At 42.6% G+C, this 18,535-nt stretch overlaps 1 protein-coding gene across 3 annotated transcripts in view; it reads left to right on the top strand.

Moving 5' to 3' along the window:
* Nucleotides 1–18,535, top strand: part of ptprt (protein tyrosine phosphatase receptor type T) — a 1,564,838-nt gene that overhangs the window by 643,823 nt on the left and 902,480 nt on the right. For all 3 annotated transcript variants that reach the window (XM_070896216.1, XM_070896215.1, XM_070896217.1), the window contains exon 5: nucleotides 18,403–18,518. In XM_070896216.1, the coding sequence (XP_070752317.1) occupies nucleotides 18,403–18,518 (116 nt within the window). The remainder of the gene's footprint in view (nucleotides 1–18,402; nucleotides 18,519–18,535) is intronic.

Genomic DNA, 18,535 nt, shown 5'->3' with positions numbered 1-18,535 from the left:
AGAAATAGGAGCAGGAGGCCATTTGACCCCTCGAGCCTGCTCTGCCATTTAATAAGATCATGGCTGATCTGATCATGGACTCAGCTCCACTTCCCTGCCCACTCCCCATAACCCTTTATTCCCTTATCACTCAAAAATCTGTCTATCTCCGCCTTAAATATATTCAATGACCCAGCCTCCACAGCCCTTTGGGGCAGAGAATTCCACAGATTTACAACCCTCTGAGAGAAGAAATTTCTCCTCATCTCAGTTTTAAATGGGCGGCCCCTTATTCTCAGACCATGTCCCCTAGTTTTAGTTTCCCTTATGAGTGGAAATATCCTCTTTGCATCCACCTTGTCATGCTCCCTCATTATCTTATAAGTTTCAATAAGATCATCTCACATTCTTCTGAACTCCAACGAGTATAGACCCAACCTACTCAACCTATCTTCATAAGTCAACCCCTCATCTCCGGAATCAACCGAATGAACCTTTTCTGAACAGCCTCTAATGCAAGTATATCCTTCCTTAAGTTGTGGGTTCAAGCCCCACCGCAGAGAATTAATCACAAAGATCTAAGCTGACACTCCAGTGCAGTATTGAAGGAATGCTGAACGTCTTTTGAATGAGACGTTAAACGTCTGCTTTCTAAGGTGGATGTAACAGATCCCATGGCACTTTTTTGGAGGAGCATGGGCATTATCCCCGGTGTACTGGCCAATATTTATCCCTCAATCAACATAACAAAAACAGATTAACTGGTCATTATCTCAGAAACTCTAAACAGATATTTTATATCAGTCTTTACAGTGAACCTTATCTGAACAGCCTCCAATGCAAGTATATCCTTCCTTAAATACGGAGACCCAAGCTGAGCTTGGTATCTAAATAGATTGATTCCACTTGTACCAAAAATGTAGAGCAAAGTGATTCCACGTAAAAGTCTTGGAAATATGATTGGAGGAGTGTGTTGGGGTGAAAGTAACATGGGCGGTGATGCAAAATAGGCAGAATCACGTTTGCCACTCGTTATAGGATATACAGTCCTACTCTATCCCCCTTGCAATAAAGGCCAACATTCCATTTGCCTTCCTGATTACTTGCTGTACCTGCATACTAACTTTTTGTGTTTCATGCAGGTCCCTCTGTACTGCAGCACTTTGCAATTTTTCTCCATTTCAATTATAATTTGTTTTTCTAATTTTTTCTACCAAAGTGGATAACCTCACATTTTCCCACATTGTACTCCATCTGCCAATTTTTTGCCCACTCACTTAGCCTGTCTATATTCTTTTGCAGATTTTTTGTGTCCTCTCCACAATTTGCTTTCCCATCCATCTTTGTATCATCAGCAAACTTGGCTACATTACACTCAGTCCCTTCATCCAAGTCATTAATATAGATTGTAAATATTATTATGCCCCGCCCAACAGCCAGTTCCAGTGACTTCAGTAGGACTGTATATCCTATAACGAATGGCGATTCTGCTTATTTTGCATCACCGCCCATGTCACTTTCACCCCAACACACTCCTCCAATCATATTTCCAAGACTTTTACATGGGATCACTTTGCTCTGCATTTTTGGTACAAGTGGAATCAATCTATTTATATACCAAGCTCAGCAGATTTTGTTTTCAATCTCCAGCAAATATTTGCTGATGCTGATCCTGGGGAGAAACAAAAATGCAAACAGCTTGCAATCTGTCTCTGAAGAAAGCTATTTCCTTGCCAAAGGTACCCCTCTCAACAGATTCCCTTGCTGTATTTGCACTCAAACTTCATGAACGCTTGATAATTTAAATGAAGACTCCCACAATTCTCTTATTTTTGATAATAAAAACCTTTGGCTCAGAGAAGATAAGCTAGAACTACTGTTTTTAATTCACTAGTTGTTAGGAATTTAGCAGAAAATGTGATTTACTTTGCAGCAGAGTTATAATATTATAAACCAATTAATGCCAAAACCTAGCTTGAGAATTCGTATATGGCAAAAAGGCCATGTGCAGCTGAGAATAATAGCCTTCACTCGACAGAGATTCACAACTAATGAAGACAAAACCTCAAGATAAACACTTACAATCAGTACCACAATTGAATAAGAAGGAACAACAACATTTTAAGAAGCTCCCTTAGCGTCCATAGACATCCTCCACAGTGGGAGGCAAAACCTATTACTTTAAATATATACTGACACTGTCTACACAATGAGAAATGTTTGAATGTGCAAGTCTTACTAAGTAAAGTACTTATCTGAACTGATACAAAGTAAAAACTGAGCACTAATCTTCCTTGAATTAGCTCATAGAAGAGAGCAGAATGCACACTACAGATCAAAGTACACCACTACCTATAGTCAGAAAGTATTTCATATCATTTATCTTCACTCTGAGGGGGAGGATTTTCAACTGATGGTCACCTGTTTTTTGTCTGAAAAATAGGCGGCCAACTACTGAAAGTCGGGTGTGGGGGGGCACCTCATGTCATCCCATTAACACCCATTGCTGCAATTTCCAGGCAGATCTGAAATTGGGTAAGCAGCACACCCACCAGAAACAGATAAGAGGTTGCATAAATATTGCAAATTGAGGTCCTATGCCAGATGTAAGGCCCCGATTGCAATTTTCAGCGAAAAATGGGCAAAGTGTGCATTGTGCATGCTCCGTTCATTTATACCTGTATTCTCCCTGAGCTCTCATGAAAACTCCCACCCATTGCCAGCCTGTTTGAGGTCCCTCCCCAGGATTGCATCCCGCAACCCCTCGCTGGCCTGACCAACTGGCTAACTCAGCGTGGGAGGCAGCAGATTCCTCGCCCTCCCAGAACCAGCAAGCTCCCATGTTGCCCGCAACTTGTCGGCGGCATGTGAATAAGGCCCAGGCGTCCAAATCACTCGGGCCTCATATTGCCACATACAGCAGGCCGCTCCGCTGACTTTACATCTCTTTTTGGTTTGACTTGAAAATCACTCCTTAAATCTATTAAATACTGTTTTTTGTGGAAAAAAACAAAAGCACTCATTCTAGTTTAGCTTCAGAGTTGCAATCTTATTTCTAAAGAGGCTTATTCATAATCTAGTGAGGGATATTATTTTAATAGAACAGCCCGAGAGATTCAAACCCCTCAAGCACTTGAGATGCCACAAGGTCATAAACGCCTCCAAACTTTGGATTTATTCAAACATATAAATTTTTTTAGTTGCAGCAATTTGATTTTTAACCATTGATGTGTATTATACACAACAGGAAACAGTGATATCTTTATTTGAAGAGTCACTCCTAGAACTCCAGTACTTACAAGTATTAATAAATGCAAGGCAGAAAAATGCGTGGTAGTGGATTAACTGCTGGTTATACAACCCGTCTGAATTGAAGTCACTGAAAAAGGAAATCAGGCTGCCGTTCCCCTAACACCCTTCTGGGGTCTAAGTTCAATTTTACCCTAGTGTGTCTTCAGGTTTTGAGTACTGAAGCTTTTTCTTCATTCTGGGAAGGTGGGGGAGGGGGAGGGGGTTGGTTCGTGAGGTGGAATAGATTCACTCTGAGCATTGGCTAACCTCAAAAATTTTCATGCCATTCATCCCAGTGAATTTCTGCAGATTTGTGAGACCAAGAGCCTCACCGTGCCTCTTAGAGCAGTTTCTCTATGATAAGGAACAAGAATAAACACATCCATTCTCATTGTACCAGCTGTAGATCAAGTCACCAGCCTTGTTTCCCTTGCTCCTTACCATTTGCTTATTTTTCTGCACATGCTTATAGCCAATGTAAGATTTTAAGGGCACTGAAACCAAATAAGAAAGTATGCTAGATACATTGAATTGAAAATCATATGGTATAAAGCAACTTGTTAGAAGTAGTTCAGTGAAAATTAAACCACTGATATCATTATTATTGCATAACTTGTGAAACCTGCAATTTTTTTCCTTTCTCTGATTTCGTAACCAACCAAAAACAGGAGAATATGGTGCTATTGACCTCTGGTACTGTCATTATAGCTGCTTTTTATGTATGAACCTGGGCAGTGAATGCTGGAAGTTTGAATGGACAGAGACGCACTTTCATTATTTGATGGGCATCAGTTTCAGACAGTGGAAGACAAGACTGATACTGAAGTGGTCCTTTGAAGATGAAACATTTTTGTGTTCAAAACATTAATGCAATCCACAAGAAATTTTGCAAAGCTCCTGAAATTGTCTGTATATGTCATGGAAAATGTCACATCAGAAAGAAAGAACCCTGTCTCAGTCAGGGTGGGAAGTGCAATACATGTTGAGGACTGAACTACCTGTCAGATCAGTCCAAAAAATGGAACAAAAAGCTAACATACAGTTTCAGGGTTATAATACTTCACTGCTCGTATTCAGCAGGAAAAAAAATGAAGCCATTGGGGCAAAAGAAGAGGCAGTGTTAAAAACCCCAAGAACAATATTAAGTACAGCATTGAGTTTCAAGTAGTTCCAAGTCGATGCAGATGTGTGTGAGATGCTGGACTCAATCAACATATAAACTTGTGACAGTGTCTCAATCACATTATAATGATAGTGGTTTCATCAAACCCCACAAGTTAAGAAGTAGGCCAAGATTCTCCTCTTTGAGGGGGGGGGGCTCTATTGGGGTGGGGTATCTACCTGTCCCTCAAGATTCTACCCCAAACTGGGCCTATTTCCCTGGGTCAGAGTTTATCAACAATCATGGTGGGCGCTTGGTACGATTACCATCAGCAGGAGAAAGCCCACCATTAGCCCCAAGGGAAATGCCACTGCAACACCTGAAGAGCTGAGTACAGTTTTAAAGGGGCAACAAAAGAGGCAGTGATGGATTTAAAGAGGCAGAAGTGCAGCAAAAACAGCTGGAGCCGTGGCTTTATCTTGCTCAGTAGAAACTGGGGTCTTCACAGGTGAGTCATTGGGGCAGAATGGAGGTAGAGGAAGCCACTAGGAAGTTATCTTCCTCCACAGGGGCACCTCAGGGCCATTACTGCCACTTCCTGGGGCCTACTGCCATCTTCTTCCTGAGAGCCCAAGAAGCTGCTTTAACATGGTTGGACACAAGGAAAATGCTGCTGTGACCCGGACCCCATCTATTCCATTTGCAGGCAGTGGGTGGGAAGCAGAAGCCAGTGGTATGTATGGGGAAAGCAAAATTCTGGTCAAGACAGAGGCAGTAATAGGCCTCGCTGCCCAATGTTTTTGTCATTCTCCATTGCAATGCCAAGCAATTTCAGGTGGAATCACAAGGCAAAATGCCAAACATAGTATCCCAGTACTAGGATATCTTCTAAGAAGAGGGAAAATCACAAGGTATTCAACATTTTAAAATTGATCTCAAGCTCTCACCTAGCCAGGAAACTTAGTAAAAGAACTTGTCAAGAAGCACATTAATGAGCTTGTTGCTAGAGAGGTTCTTGTACCCATCAGTGTCCCGACTGACTGAGTCTCTTTAATTGCGCTGATAGTGAAGGAGAATGAAAAGGTGTATCTGTATGTCAATCCAACAAAGCCCTTAAATGTAATTTCTACTCACGTCAAGCCAAAGATGGTGTTCTGCCTGAACTAACAAAAGCAAAACTATTCACAATGTGGATGCAAAGAATGGATTTTAACATTATGTATTGGATGAACAGCTTTCTGCTGATGACTTTTTCAACACCATTTGGAAGATGCAGATGATTGTCATGCATTTTGGAATCTCTCCAGTTCTGGAGGAATTTCAGAGAAGACTTCATGAGGCACTTGAAAGGTGTCACTAGTGGTGGATAACATTTAATCTTGTGCTACAAGGCCATAATCGGAAACCGGAAACCTCATTGAAGAAAGGCCAACAAAAAGATAACAAAAGGACTAAGGATAAAATTAAGTTTTGCGTATAAGATGTGATTATATTTAGTTATTGGGCTTTATTTTCGCCACCATTGGGCACCGTTTTTTTGGTGTCTGCTGATTTTTTTTGAGCAATCTTGATTTTGCAACTTTCCTCGAAGTTTGTACGTTGGCGGCGACTGTCAGCACTGGATTTTTTGTATGAAAACTTTTTTTGGCACAGGTCTGGTTGAAAATTGATTGCAGCGCCCTTTTTGGCCACTTAACCGATTTTCACCAACATCGATTTTTTTTTCAAGACTGCGCACAATGGCCTTAAGTACCGATCAGAAAAACCCTACATTAACTTAAAGAAATCGGCGCTGAGTTTATTTCTGAGTTTTTGGAGCGAGGAAGAAGACAATCTAAAACACAGATTCATGATGATTTTTGCAGAGGGAACTCAGAAATAACTGAAAGTTAATTTTTCCCACAGAATGTTAGAAATTTAATTTTTTCCATGTTATGTGAGTAGGCAAATTGCAACTCCACCCCACCACAGAATCTCTGCTCACGGGGCTACAGGCACAGGTCGGAGGAGTGCCGGCCAGCGGCAGAATCGCTCCCTCGGCCAGACACAAGCACAGGAGCTTGGTGCTTGAATTCCACCCGGGTTCAGCTTGTAAAGAAGCCCGGGGGGGCGGTGGTGGGATGGGGGGGATGGTGCAGATGGAATACAAGCGCCAAGCTCATGTGTTTCTGTCCGGCTGAGGGAGCGATCCTCCCGGCATGCACAACACAGCAGCAAACATACACATTTCAGCAAAAGGTACGTTGCATCTCCATAGAGACAGAGCTTAGTGTTGTGCATGTGCGCAGACCAGGTTGTGGTCCGTTCTACTAGGTCGTCACCCAGCAAAGGTGTGTGTGCTGTGTTTCAGTAAGTACTGTCTCACAATAACAAGAATAACAAAATTAAGAATAATAATTCTGGGTGCAAATATTACTATGCCTCATGTAGTAAGGCTGGTTTACATGCATGCCATACAGAGGTAACGGATAATACGATGCCACCATCTCAGAAAGCAGATTGCTTGGGCATTAATGGGGAGGAGGTCATACCCTGATCAAATCTACAGGGATAGGCGTTCACACCTACACCTGATTGAGGCAGACTGCATTCGCAGGCTGCGATTAAGAAAGGAGGTCATCACCGAGATCTGCCAGCTAGTCAGGGCAGACATACAGCCAAGAAGTGGCAGGAGGACTGCCCTACCTGTGGAAGTGAAGGTCAGTGCAGCACTTGCCTTCTATGCTTCTGGCTCATTTCAAGCATCAACTGGGGACATGCCACACATTGCTGCTTTTGACAGGTAATTGCTGCACTGTATGCCAAAAGGGACCAGTCATCAATTTCCCTATGACCACACAGGCAATGCGAAACAGGGCTGTGGAATTCTCCAGAATTGCTGGCTTCCCAAAGGTACAGGGTGCGATCGACTGTACCCACATCGCCTTGAGAGAACCTTTGGATGACTCCGACGTTTATCGCAACAGGAGAGGGTTCCATTCCCTAAATGTGCAGCTCGTTTGCGACAATCTGCATCGGTTCATGGCAGTGGATGCCAAATACGCATGTAGCATTCCTGATGCTTTCATCTTACATTATATTTACGATGCTTCAGGAGCTGCTGGAAGGGCACACCTGATTGCTCGGGGACAAAGGGTACGGGCTCGCCATTTGGCTTATGACCCTCCTATGCAATCCCCACACTGAGCCAGAGAATCGGTACAACATGTCGCACATAACAACACGGATCATCATAGAGCAGACAATTGGCATACTGAAGCAGCGTTTCCGATGCTTGGACCACTCTGGAGGCTAACTGCAATACGCTCCTTACCACGTCGGCCAGTACACTGTCGTATGCTGCATGCTGTACAACTTGGCCATCATGAGAGGCCAGGCACTGGACATCGAAGATCCTCCTGAGCGGAGAAGGGGTGAGGGGAAAGAAGAGGATGAAGAGGCTGACAATGAGGAGGAGCAGGAGGAGCAGCAGGAGGACGACGAGGACAAGCAGCAGGAGGAGGAGGACGAACCCATGCCACCACCTCAACCCGCAGGACGAAGGCGGAGGAGGCAGCCTCGTGCACCTATAGCCATAGCTGGAGACTTGCGTCAGCGGCTAATCTAAGATCACTTTGGTGCCTGAAGGCTAAACGGCCTGACAGTGTTGACTCTTTGCACCTGTTAGTGTGAAAAAATAATGCACGCAATGTCATGTTGGTTGATGTTGCTTTAATTCAAAAAATAATGTACAGGATTCGGATTAAATTTAAAAAATATTTAGGTTTATTAAAAATTTGTACAGTTTTACTTAACTTTAATCAACATTTTTGTCTCAAACTGTAAACTTTTCAATGAAGAAAACAACAAGTAGCAAAAAAACCCAAATAAATAACCAAACTCTAGCTGCAGCCATCTCTCCGCCCCCTTATTCAAAGACCTTAGTGCTGTGCGCCCCTCTTGCCCCTGTTGTTGCCTTTACCCCTACCTGTGCCCATTGTCTCAGACTTCTAGTTCCTCACCATGACCCCAAGATTTTTTCTGCTTTCTGCGCAAAGGCGCATTTGTTGTTGATGGGGTTGACAGGGACAGACCTAGCAGACAGCATTGTGGAAGGCCCGGGTTCCTCTTTGGACTCTTCAGCCTGTGGATCAACCCGCGTCTCACTACCTGAGGTTGGTCTGGGGATTGGAAAGTGAGTGTCAGCAGTTGATGCTGCCAATTGCTGTTGGGCAATAACAGCCTGGGTGTATCCACTTATTGCAGCAGCTAAATCCAATATTCCCTCCCTAATCGAACCTGACACTGCTTCAGCTGCCTCCAACATTCCCTCCCTAATTGTCATTCCCTCCCTCATTTCCGACATTCCCTCCCCAATCTGACATTCCCTCCCTCATCTGCTACCATTCCTCCAGACAGTGTTGCTACTTCTACCCTCACTCCACCCATGGTGCCCAGGAGTGATCTCGTTAGCTCAGTGGTCTCCCTACTCATTCCCATGATCTGTCCCATGTCCCATGCATCCTGCATTTAAAGTTGAGCTCTCCTTCCTACCCTCATCGGCCGTCTCCCAGGTGTGGCTTGCTGCAACCCACTGGGACCCGCAGCCTCAGACTCTACCATGAGATGCCACGTCGGTTGTATCGCTCAGCAATGGGCTTGGCATCCTTGGTGGGGTGGTGTGTGGGGGTGGTGGGGGGTTTCACCGACTCCAATTGCTATGTAACCATCTCATTATTGGGATCTTCATTGCCCAGCTCATCCTCGTCCTGAAGTTGATGAAGAATATCAGGACTGACAGCTTCCTGATCTTTTGCTTCAGCTTCTGGCTCTTCCTGAGGTGCAACATTTGCAAAACATAACAGAGCAGGTGTTAGAACATAAGAACATAAGAATTAGGAACAGGAGTAGGCCATCTAGCCCCTCGAGCCTGCTCCGCCATTCAACAAGATCATGGCTGATCTGGCAATGGACTCAGCTCCACTTACCCGCCCGCTCCCCGTAACCCTTAATTCCCTTATTGATTAAAAATCTATCTATCTGTGATTTGAATACATTCAATGAGCTAGCCTCAACTGCTTCCTTGGGCAGAGAATTCCACAGATTCACAACCCCCTGGGAGAAGAAATTCCTTCTCAACTCGGTTTTAAATTGGCTCCCCCGTATTTTGAGGCTGTTCCCCCTAGTTCTAGTCTCCCCGACCAGTGGAAACAACCTCTCTGCCTCTATCTTGTCTATCCCTTTCATTATTTTAAATGTTTCTATAAGATCACCCCTCATCTTTCTGAACTCCAATGAGTAAAGACCCAGTCTACTCAATCTATCATCGTAAGGTAACCCCCTCATCTCCGGAATCAGCCTATTGAATCGTCTCTGTACCCCCTCCAAAGCCAGTATATCCTTCCTTAAGTAAGGTGACCAAAACTGCACACGGTACTCCAGGTGCGGCCTCACCAATACCCTGTACAGTTGCAGCAGGACTCCCTGCTTTTGTACTCCATCCCTCTCGCAATGAAGGCCAACATTCCATTCGCCTTCCTGAATACCTGCTGCACCTGCAAACTAACTTTTTGGGATTCATGCACAAGGACCCCCAGGTCCCTCTGCACCGCAGCATGTTGTAATTTCTCCCCATTCAAATAATATTCCCTTTTACTGTTTTTTTTTCCAAGGCGGATGACCTCACACTTTCCAACATTGTATTCCATCTGCCAAACCTTAGCCCATTCGCTTAACCTATCTAAATCTCTTTGCAGCCTCTCTGTGTCCTCTACACAACCCGCTTTCCCACTAATCTTTGTGTCATCTGCAAATTTTGTTACACTACACTCTGTCCCTTCTTCCAGGTCATCTATGTATATTGTAAACAGTTGTGGTCCCAGCACCGATCCCTGTGGCACACCACTAACCACCGATTTCCAATCCGAAAAGGACCCATTTATCCCGACTCTCTGCATTCTGTTAGCCAGCCAATTCTCGATCCATGCTAATACATTTCCTCTGACTCCGCATACCTTTATCTTCTGCAGTAACCTTTTGTGTGGCTCCTTATCGAATGCCTTTTGGAAATCTAAATATACCACCTCCATCGGTACACCTCTATCCACCATGCTCGTTATATCCTCAAAGAATTCCAGTAAATTAGTTAAATATTATTTCCCCTTCATGAATCCATGTTGCGTCTGCTTGATTGCACTATTCCTATCCAGATGTCCCGCTATTTCTTCCTTAATGATAGCTTCAAGCATTTTCCCCACTACAGATGTTAAACTAACCGGCCTATAGTTACCTGCCTTTTGTCTGCCCCCTTTTTTTAAACAGAGGCATTACATTAGCTGCTTTCCAATCCGCTGGTACCTCCCCAGAGTCCAGAGAATTTTGGTAGATTATAACGAATGCATCTGCTATTACTTCCGCCATCTCTTTTAATACCCTGGGATGCATTTCATCAGGACCAGGAGACTTGTCTACCTTGAGTCCCATTCATCTGTCCAGCACTACCCCCCTAGTGATAGTGATTGTCTCAAGGTCCTCCCTTCCCACATTCCTGTGACCAGCAATTTTTGGCATGGTTTTTGTGTCTTCCAATGTAAAGACCGAAGCAAAATAATTATTTAAGGTCTCAGCCATTTCCACATTTCCCATTATTAAATCCCCCTTTTCATCTTCTAAGGGACCAACATTTACTTTAGTCACTCTTTTCCGTTTTATATATCTGTAAAAGCTTTTACTATCTGTTTGGTTAGCAGCAGCAGTTGTGGAGGCAGGATGCCATGAATATGCAGGTCACACAGCACAGGTTCTTTTCAAAGACCACGATCCCAACCCAGACTGTGCAATTTGCAGGGCTTACACTCTGTCGGTAACCTGGACTCAGCATCCACAGTGGTCGTTGATCTTTTGTGAGATTTAATCATATCAGCGATCCTCTGTTCCACGGCTGTTAGTTGCAGCCTACTTGGCGCACCTCCTCTAGTTTTTGACCTTTCTCGATTGATCTGTGACACCTTCCTCTGCAAAGATGAAAATAGAACTTTTTAAAGAGAGGGTCATTCTGCTGTGGTACACACACATACCACACACCACACACCACACATACCATTAACTGCTTGGCCAAGGTCCTGCCACTTTTTTTTGATCTGCGTGCCGCTTCTCATGGCCACTGCATTAAACTCTTCTGCAACTTGCTCCCAAAGTTTTGCTAGTAGAGAGGGCTTCAGATTCTTTTGTCCCATTCGTCCTTTGTTTTCAAGCACATCCCATCTCCTCTCAATGAGGTCTACCAAGGGCTCAATTTCTTCTGTTCAAAATCTCTTGGCCCTTCTCCCTTCCCCCTGTCCTTCTCCTTCCCCTTCCCTTGGATCCATTTTTTGCAGCTAAAATTTAAATGTCCAGGTCTAGCTTTGATGCCAGTGTGTTCTCACAAGCTGTTGATCCAGACCAGGAAGTTCACCGTGGTTGTGCGGACACACCTGTCACATCAAAAAAGTTTGGGTTTCTTTCCGGCGCATGCTCACTGTCCTTTTGGCGCACACTTGAAGCTCCACCCCCCAGATTTAACTTCAGGTACAGCAGTGCCAAAATTAAATTTTACTTTGGCAAAAGTTGTATTTTATGTTGCCGCAATCAGGCACGAAAAAATCAGCCGTACATGCTGCTGGGTGCCAAAAATCAGCAAAGAGGAAAATCGAGCCCATTGACTCTCTGATGAGCAACTGAAACTAGATTCAGCTAAAGTTGCCTTCTCTCACTGACAAAACAAACAATTCTTGGAATGATTCATTATTTGCATCAGTTTTCTCCAACATTATCACAGAGAACTACTTTGCTTTGTGACCTACTGAAGGAAGTTGAATTTATAAACAAACTATCGCTATGAGAAATGTCTGGATGAAGTCAAAATATTATCTTGCAAGTACCAGTGCTAAAATACTTCAACATCAATAAAAATGTAGCTTTATAATACAAGGGCATGTAGTGTAGTGGTTATGGTACCAGACTAGCAAACCTGAGGTCATGAGTTTAAATCCCACCACAGTAGATTGTGATAATTGAATCCAATAAATCTGGTTATTTGTGGGCTGGTACCAGAAAAAGGGAAATTGACCATAAAGGCAATTGAACTTGTTCATTAAAGGCCTCCAGGGGAACCCCTACACATGACCCAGTCTCCTTGTGGTATGCTCTTAGTAATTGTATTACTACTGTTCGTTGTAAATTTCATAGTAAATCAATTAGTTCTAAAATGACCATGTTGCTTCATAATTCAAGACAGATGAACAAAAAGTGCAGCTTTGGCAACATAAGAACATAGGGAATAGGAGCAGGAGTAGGCCATATGGCCCCTCAAGCATGCTCCGTCATTCAATAAGATCATGGCTGATCTTATCTTGGCTTCACTCCACTTTCCTGCCTGTTCCCCATAACCCTTGACTCCCCTATAGTTCAAGAATCTGTCTATAAGACAATTCAAGAATCTAGCATTACACACATCCCAAGAATATATATTTTTTAAATATTCAATAAAGTCAACTTCTGGCTTATACCTCAAATTCACTACTTCCTCAAATTGAAAAAACTCTTCACCATCGTTTTTTATTTGGAGAAGTTAAACGTATGGGGGAAGAAATTGGACCTTGCTGTGCCCGCTTTTTGGGCAAAAAGCTTGCATTGAGGGCACTAATTTTGGTTGCGAATACTCACCCCGATCTTCCCCAGAAGTGCACTGGCTGCTAAATTGGCAGATTTGTCAAACACGATTTCCCTTTCATAAATCCGTGTTGACTCTGCCCAATTCTATTATTATTTTCTAAGTGCCCTATTACCACGTTCTTAATAATAGATTCTAGCATTTTCCCTGTGACTAATGTCAAGCTAACTGGTCTGTCATTCACCATTTTCTCTCTCCTTCCTTTCTTAAATAGCAGGGTTACATTGCTACCTTCCTTCCTTTTAATCTGGAAGTATTTATGGGAACCTTTCTCGAATCTGTGGAATTTTGGAAGATGACAATCAGTGCATCCACTATAGCCATACATCCACATCCACTATCCAGTATGCTTGGAGTTTCAAGCCAAACAGGACAACGAACTGCTTATCAGCCACCAAATATCAGAAAGGCTCTGGAAGAAAATAGAGAATGAAGGGGGTGAAAGAAACTGGATAGAAGAGAATATCATTCTGATTTCTTTGAATTAGAAAGAATGTCTGATTAAAAAAGAGAAAGAAGTCATAGTGAAGATGAAAGCTTATTTTTCATGCCACGGTATTCTAAAAGATAATGGGCCACCATTTAATTCATGTAAATACAGTTTGCACAGCAATATGAATTAGTCATGTCACCAAGCTATCCACAGTCAAATGGCAATGTCTAGAAGAAGCACGAGTCCGTATAGATGCTTAGTGTGCTCACCACATGAGATAGTGGATGGTTTACCAGCTTAAAGACCATTTGACCACTAAACCAAGATAATCCCGCATATAGCAAGCCAACTAATAAAATGAAGTAAAAGAGAAGCTCTACCCCCAGAAAAGCCAATCAGATGCAGTTCTATAGTAAAGCTATCAAAGAGCTTGGAGAAGAAGAAATTATCAGAATTTAAGGAAACGGGAAATGGACACAAGCACAAGTACAACAGCAAGATCTGTCTGATCATGCAGTGTAAGAACTGAAAAGCGAAAAGCACTTGATGAGGAACCAGAGATATTGGAAGAAAACAAAGTCATAATTTGTGGAGATATCTGAGAGACCGGCTATTTACTCCATAAAACAAGTGCAGCTACTTAGTCAGTCCACAGCAAGCAAACCACTGCCACAACAGAATAAAAGGCCATGGCCAGTCATCCATGAAACAGTAAACCAGCACTCCCAATATCATTCTGACGGAAAAGGCCCCCTTCAATACGAATAATAGCAAGCCCATTTCCAATATTGGGGTAACTTTGTTTCTAATGTTAAGTACAAGAAGTTCCCTGACTTCTTTTTAATCTGGAAGTATTTGTGTGATTTATAGCTGTATGTAGACTCTAATAAAATGGCTGGTCAGACAACACCACACATTTGAAGCTCTGAAGTCATTCCCCGTTTGTTACCAACTGAACTTATTCACAAGTGTTGCTGCTCGGACATAATCAGAGTAGAGACAATGTCCAGTTTTGTTTTGCATCGATGCACCTCAGTATTTTATTATTTTGGAAGATCTTTCCCTCCTATAATGATTATTGGGACTGAGGGACTCTCATCAATAATAAGCTCTAGACCTAGATTTATTGCACCAGAAGATAATCACACTGCCCTCTTAGTAATTCACTGCTCTATATTTTACATTCCATATATCTCCTAGCAATCACAGCTTTCTACAGTATCTCACTTTGCCATAGCAACAAGAAATTCTTACACAAATCTCTTTGAATTTTCCCTGAGATCATTCTATGCATGCTGGGAAATGACATCAAAATTCTGAGTTGGTTTTTGAGGTAAATTATTTTAATGTTAATATACTAACATATTCTTAGTACAGTTCCTCCCCCCTGCAGTAACTGTTATTCTAGTAACCTGACATCAGATTGTTGTTATAGCAACAGGAAATTATTAGGCTTGTCCCAGTTCTCTGATTGCTTAGATGCCCTATTGCGTATGCTAGGAGTAGACAACTGATCCTGAATTTTGATCCATAATCAGACATCAACCCACAGCATACCTAGCAGGCTTCACAGCAACATAAAAATGCACCACATGGATATTTAAAATTCATTTTTAATATAAAATGCAAATCGTCTGTTATCATTTGAGAGGTACATAAGAAGCTTGATGTAATTTTCAACGTCACTACCTGGGCAATAACCTGGTGGGAATTATCTGCCACCTTTCAATTTTTGTTCCATTAAAAGTTACTGCCCAAGTGGCAAAATCGAAAATTACCCTCATGATCTTTGCTACCCACAGTTATTGAAAAGTGGACAGGAGAATGTCTGCTGTGCTGTTTCAGTTAGTATAAAATTAATTGAATTAAGTAAATTACCAGAGTGTGACTTTAATAACCAGTGTACAGGTAAGCAGCACAGGCCATATCTTACTGCTTATGCCTGTTTAATTTGTTGTAATATTACCTCTCTCAGCTGCCCAAATTTAGTGGTATCCTTTTTGATATTCTGTGCCATACAATAGGTGACTTGTATATAATACAGTGAAATGCTGCAAAGGCGCATTTTCTTATCTTCCCTTTTAATATTCAGCTTTGTATGTCTTTGTATTCCCAGACAGGCAAAGGCAACAAGGTCTCCATGATATTGCAAACATTCCACACTAATTGAAAGTGGAGGGTGTAAAAGGATATAATAGAGTGGGAGAATTTTGGAGGGATGTAAAGTGACTCACAGAAATGAAGAAAGGATGAGAGCATCTCTTAAGTTGAAGAAATAGCTAGGAAAGCTCACACAGAATGGGCAGGAGGGGAGCTTGGACTGAGAACAGTTGGACGCAAAACATGCAGGAGGAATGGATCTGGGATGTACAGAGGACAGGAGTATCTCAAAGAATTGAAGGGATGTCATTGACATGGAGAGGATATGAATGTGAATCTCTAAAGACAAAGACAAACTAAGATTTCAAAGACATAGAACAAGCGAGGAAGAGATTATCCTGAATGCATGGACTATGTGAGGGTGAAGGAAGTACATTATTCCATCAATCCACATTATTTTCAGAATTGTGTTACTCCGGCAAAAATCTTCAGAGTAAATAATGATTTTCACATTTTAATAAGTAAATATTACTGGAGAAAGGATGATATGACATGACAAATTTTGCTTAATGTTTGCTCAGCTCTGCATCTGTACTGTGAGAGACAAGATAAGTTGCCAAAACAAATAGTGTAGTCTGGATCATATCTAAACTGTGACACGTTTTCTTTTCTCATCGAGTTGTATGTATATCCATTATAGCCTTGAAATTATCTGCATTCATATGCAACTAATGAATTTGTTTGTTTTTTTGCTATCGTAACTGAGATTATCACCCATATATTTAAAATTAATTTTAAATGGATGAATATTTCTATTAAAATAGCAGAAGGAATTTCCTATGAATACAGCAAACATTAATATAATCACAGTGCAATGTCAAGCATTGTTTATATAACTTTCTACTTCTGTACACATTTTTTCTGACAATTCTATTTTTGTCTTTATTTTAATGTAATTTTGCTTCTGTCACCTTTTTCCTGCATTAATTTCCCTTAACAGCCTAGTTTTACTGAAATATAAAAAAGAGGATGGCAGGCTAGGTGAAAATCTGGGTTTCAACCTGATTGTTCTAGGTTAAAGCGGTAGATTTTGTGGTCAGTGGCCAACGGACAGCGCTCACCGTTCATTACACTCACACTTGCCTGCAGAGTTTCTGTGGGGTTTTGCAGTGGAAATTGCAGTGATTAGTAATCCAAAACAGTGATGTGCCCCCTACAGGGGATCTGGGACCTGTGTGAGTCGGTCAAGCAGCTGTGTGTCTCTTCAACCAATCAGATTGAAGAATCCTCACTGAGCCACTTAGTCTGAACCAGGAAGTGCAAGTTAGAATAGTTAATTCAATGCCAAATCAAGTACCAAAAGCAAAATAAAGAGAGGTAATGAAAGATGGGATTAAGAGACAGAGATAAAAGAGATAGAATGAAAAAGTAAAAAAAAATATGGGGGCAAAATTGCCCCTTTTTATAGCCCCATTAATGCCTTTAGGGAGGCAACATAGTTTTTGTTTGGGGAAGGGGGGGTGCCACCGCTTCCTGGGAAATTGCCCGGGAATTTGCGGAGGTGCTGCCATATCAGCGCATACTCCACGGTTAGTGCCCCGGGCTACCGTGCAACTAGCGATGACGTAATCGCCGTGTGCGTCAACCCTTCACTGCCCCACGCCAAACCCTTACTGCTCCGTGGGGGAAATTTCCCCGCAGGTGTGAGTAGATGTCAATGCCAGCTTCACAGGTTGCAAAGCTGGCCAACATGCACTCTCGGGGCGGTGATTAAAGGGGAGGGCATCTTTTCTGGTTGGCCGACTCTCAGGTCAGCTCAACGATGGTGGCCCCGTCACATGCTGCTCTGGTGGCCCGGTGAAGTCCATCAGAGGCTGTGCAGAATGTGCAGTGGTCGTCCCCTTTAATTGGAGGGGAGGGGCGTTGAAGCGTGGGATGCTATGTGGGGCTTCTATGTAGCACTGAACAGTTTGTCCCAGTAGTGCTCCGGGATCTGCCCCTAAAGGGGCGGTTAGCCCAATTTAGCGGCGGAAGCAGGACTTCCGCGCCGGGCGGGGAAAATCCCAGCCCCGGAAGGTTACAGCTCCCTATTGTGGCACGGGGCAATTTCACCCCCTATATTTTTTATTTACATTTTTTTTTAATCTCCAAAAATACGATTGAAACTGCACACTTGTAAAAGTTCATTTTCAGTGCCAGAGAGGTTGTTTGGCAGTAATTAAGACTTATCACACCGATAAAAATTCACTTACACTTGAATGGAGAAGCCCTAACCTTTTCTGACATGTTTAGTGGGTATTTATCATGTAAGCACCCCAACTTAACACCATTGCATGTATTTGAATCAAGAGTCTCTCAGTGAGATACTGGTATAGCAGAGCGATTGGAGGAGCTGGGCAACTCTGGCATCAACTTTCTGATTTCCACATTTAACTATGCATGTGCAGTGATCAGAAGCTGCTGTCCGATTTATTCTTTAATAAAGGTGAGGTCTGATAGCCTCACCATTATTTTTGCTGCAAAATCTGGGCCAGTGGATTTTTTTGTATTACAGGGTACTTGTTTGATAGTTTTCAATCATTGATTCTTAACTTGTACTTAATCGGGAACTTTCTCGGGGGTTCTACTGATTCGCCACTATAACTATCGATGCATAAATGGGATTCCTGCCAACTTTCCACTGGTTGCAGTGACCAATCGGGAGAATCCCTAATGAAATTCCCAGCAAATGCTTTTAGCCAATAAGTTAACTATAACATTGGGACTACCAGCTTGATTGACCTTGTTACTTTGGGAATTGTTCTTCAGGAAAAGCTCCTCATTTTCTCCGTCTTCAGAATGTGGAAGTCAACGCAGGACAAAATGCTACATTTCAGTGCATTGCTGGTGGGAAGTGGTCCCAGCACGACAAGCTATGGTTGCAGGTTTGTACTTTGTTATT

Source organism: Pristiophorus japonicus, chromosome 12 (assembly GCF_044704955.1).
Source record: "Pristiophorus japonicus isolate sPriJap1 chromosome 12, sPriJap1.hap1, whole genome shotgun sequence".
In the NCBI taxonomy this organism is placed as follows: domain Eukaryota; kingdom Metazoa; phylum Chordata; class Chondrichthyes; family Pristiophoridae; genus Pristiophorus; species Pristiophorus japonicus.
The sequence above is the reverse complement of the archived record's forward strand: the minus strand, read 5'-3'. Positions and strand labels throughout refer to the sequence as shown.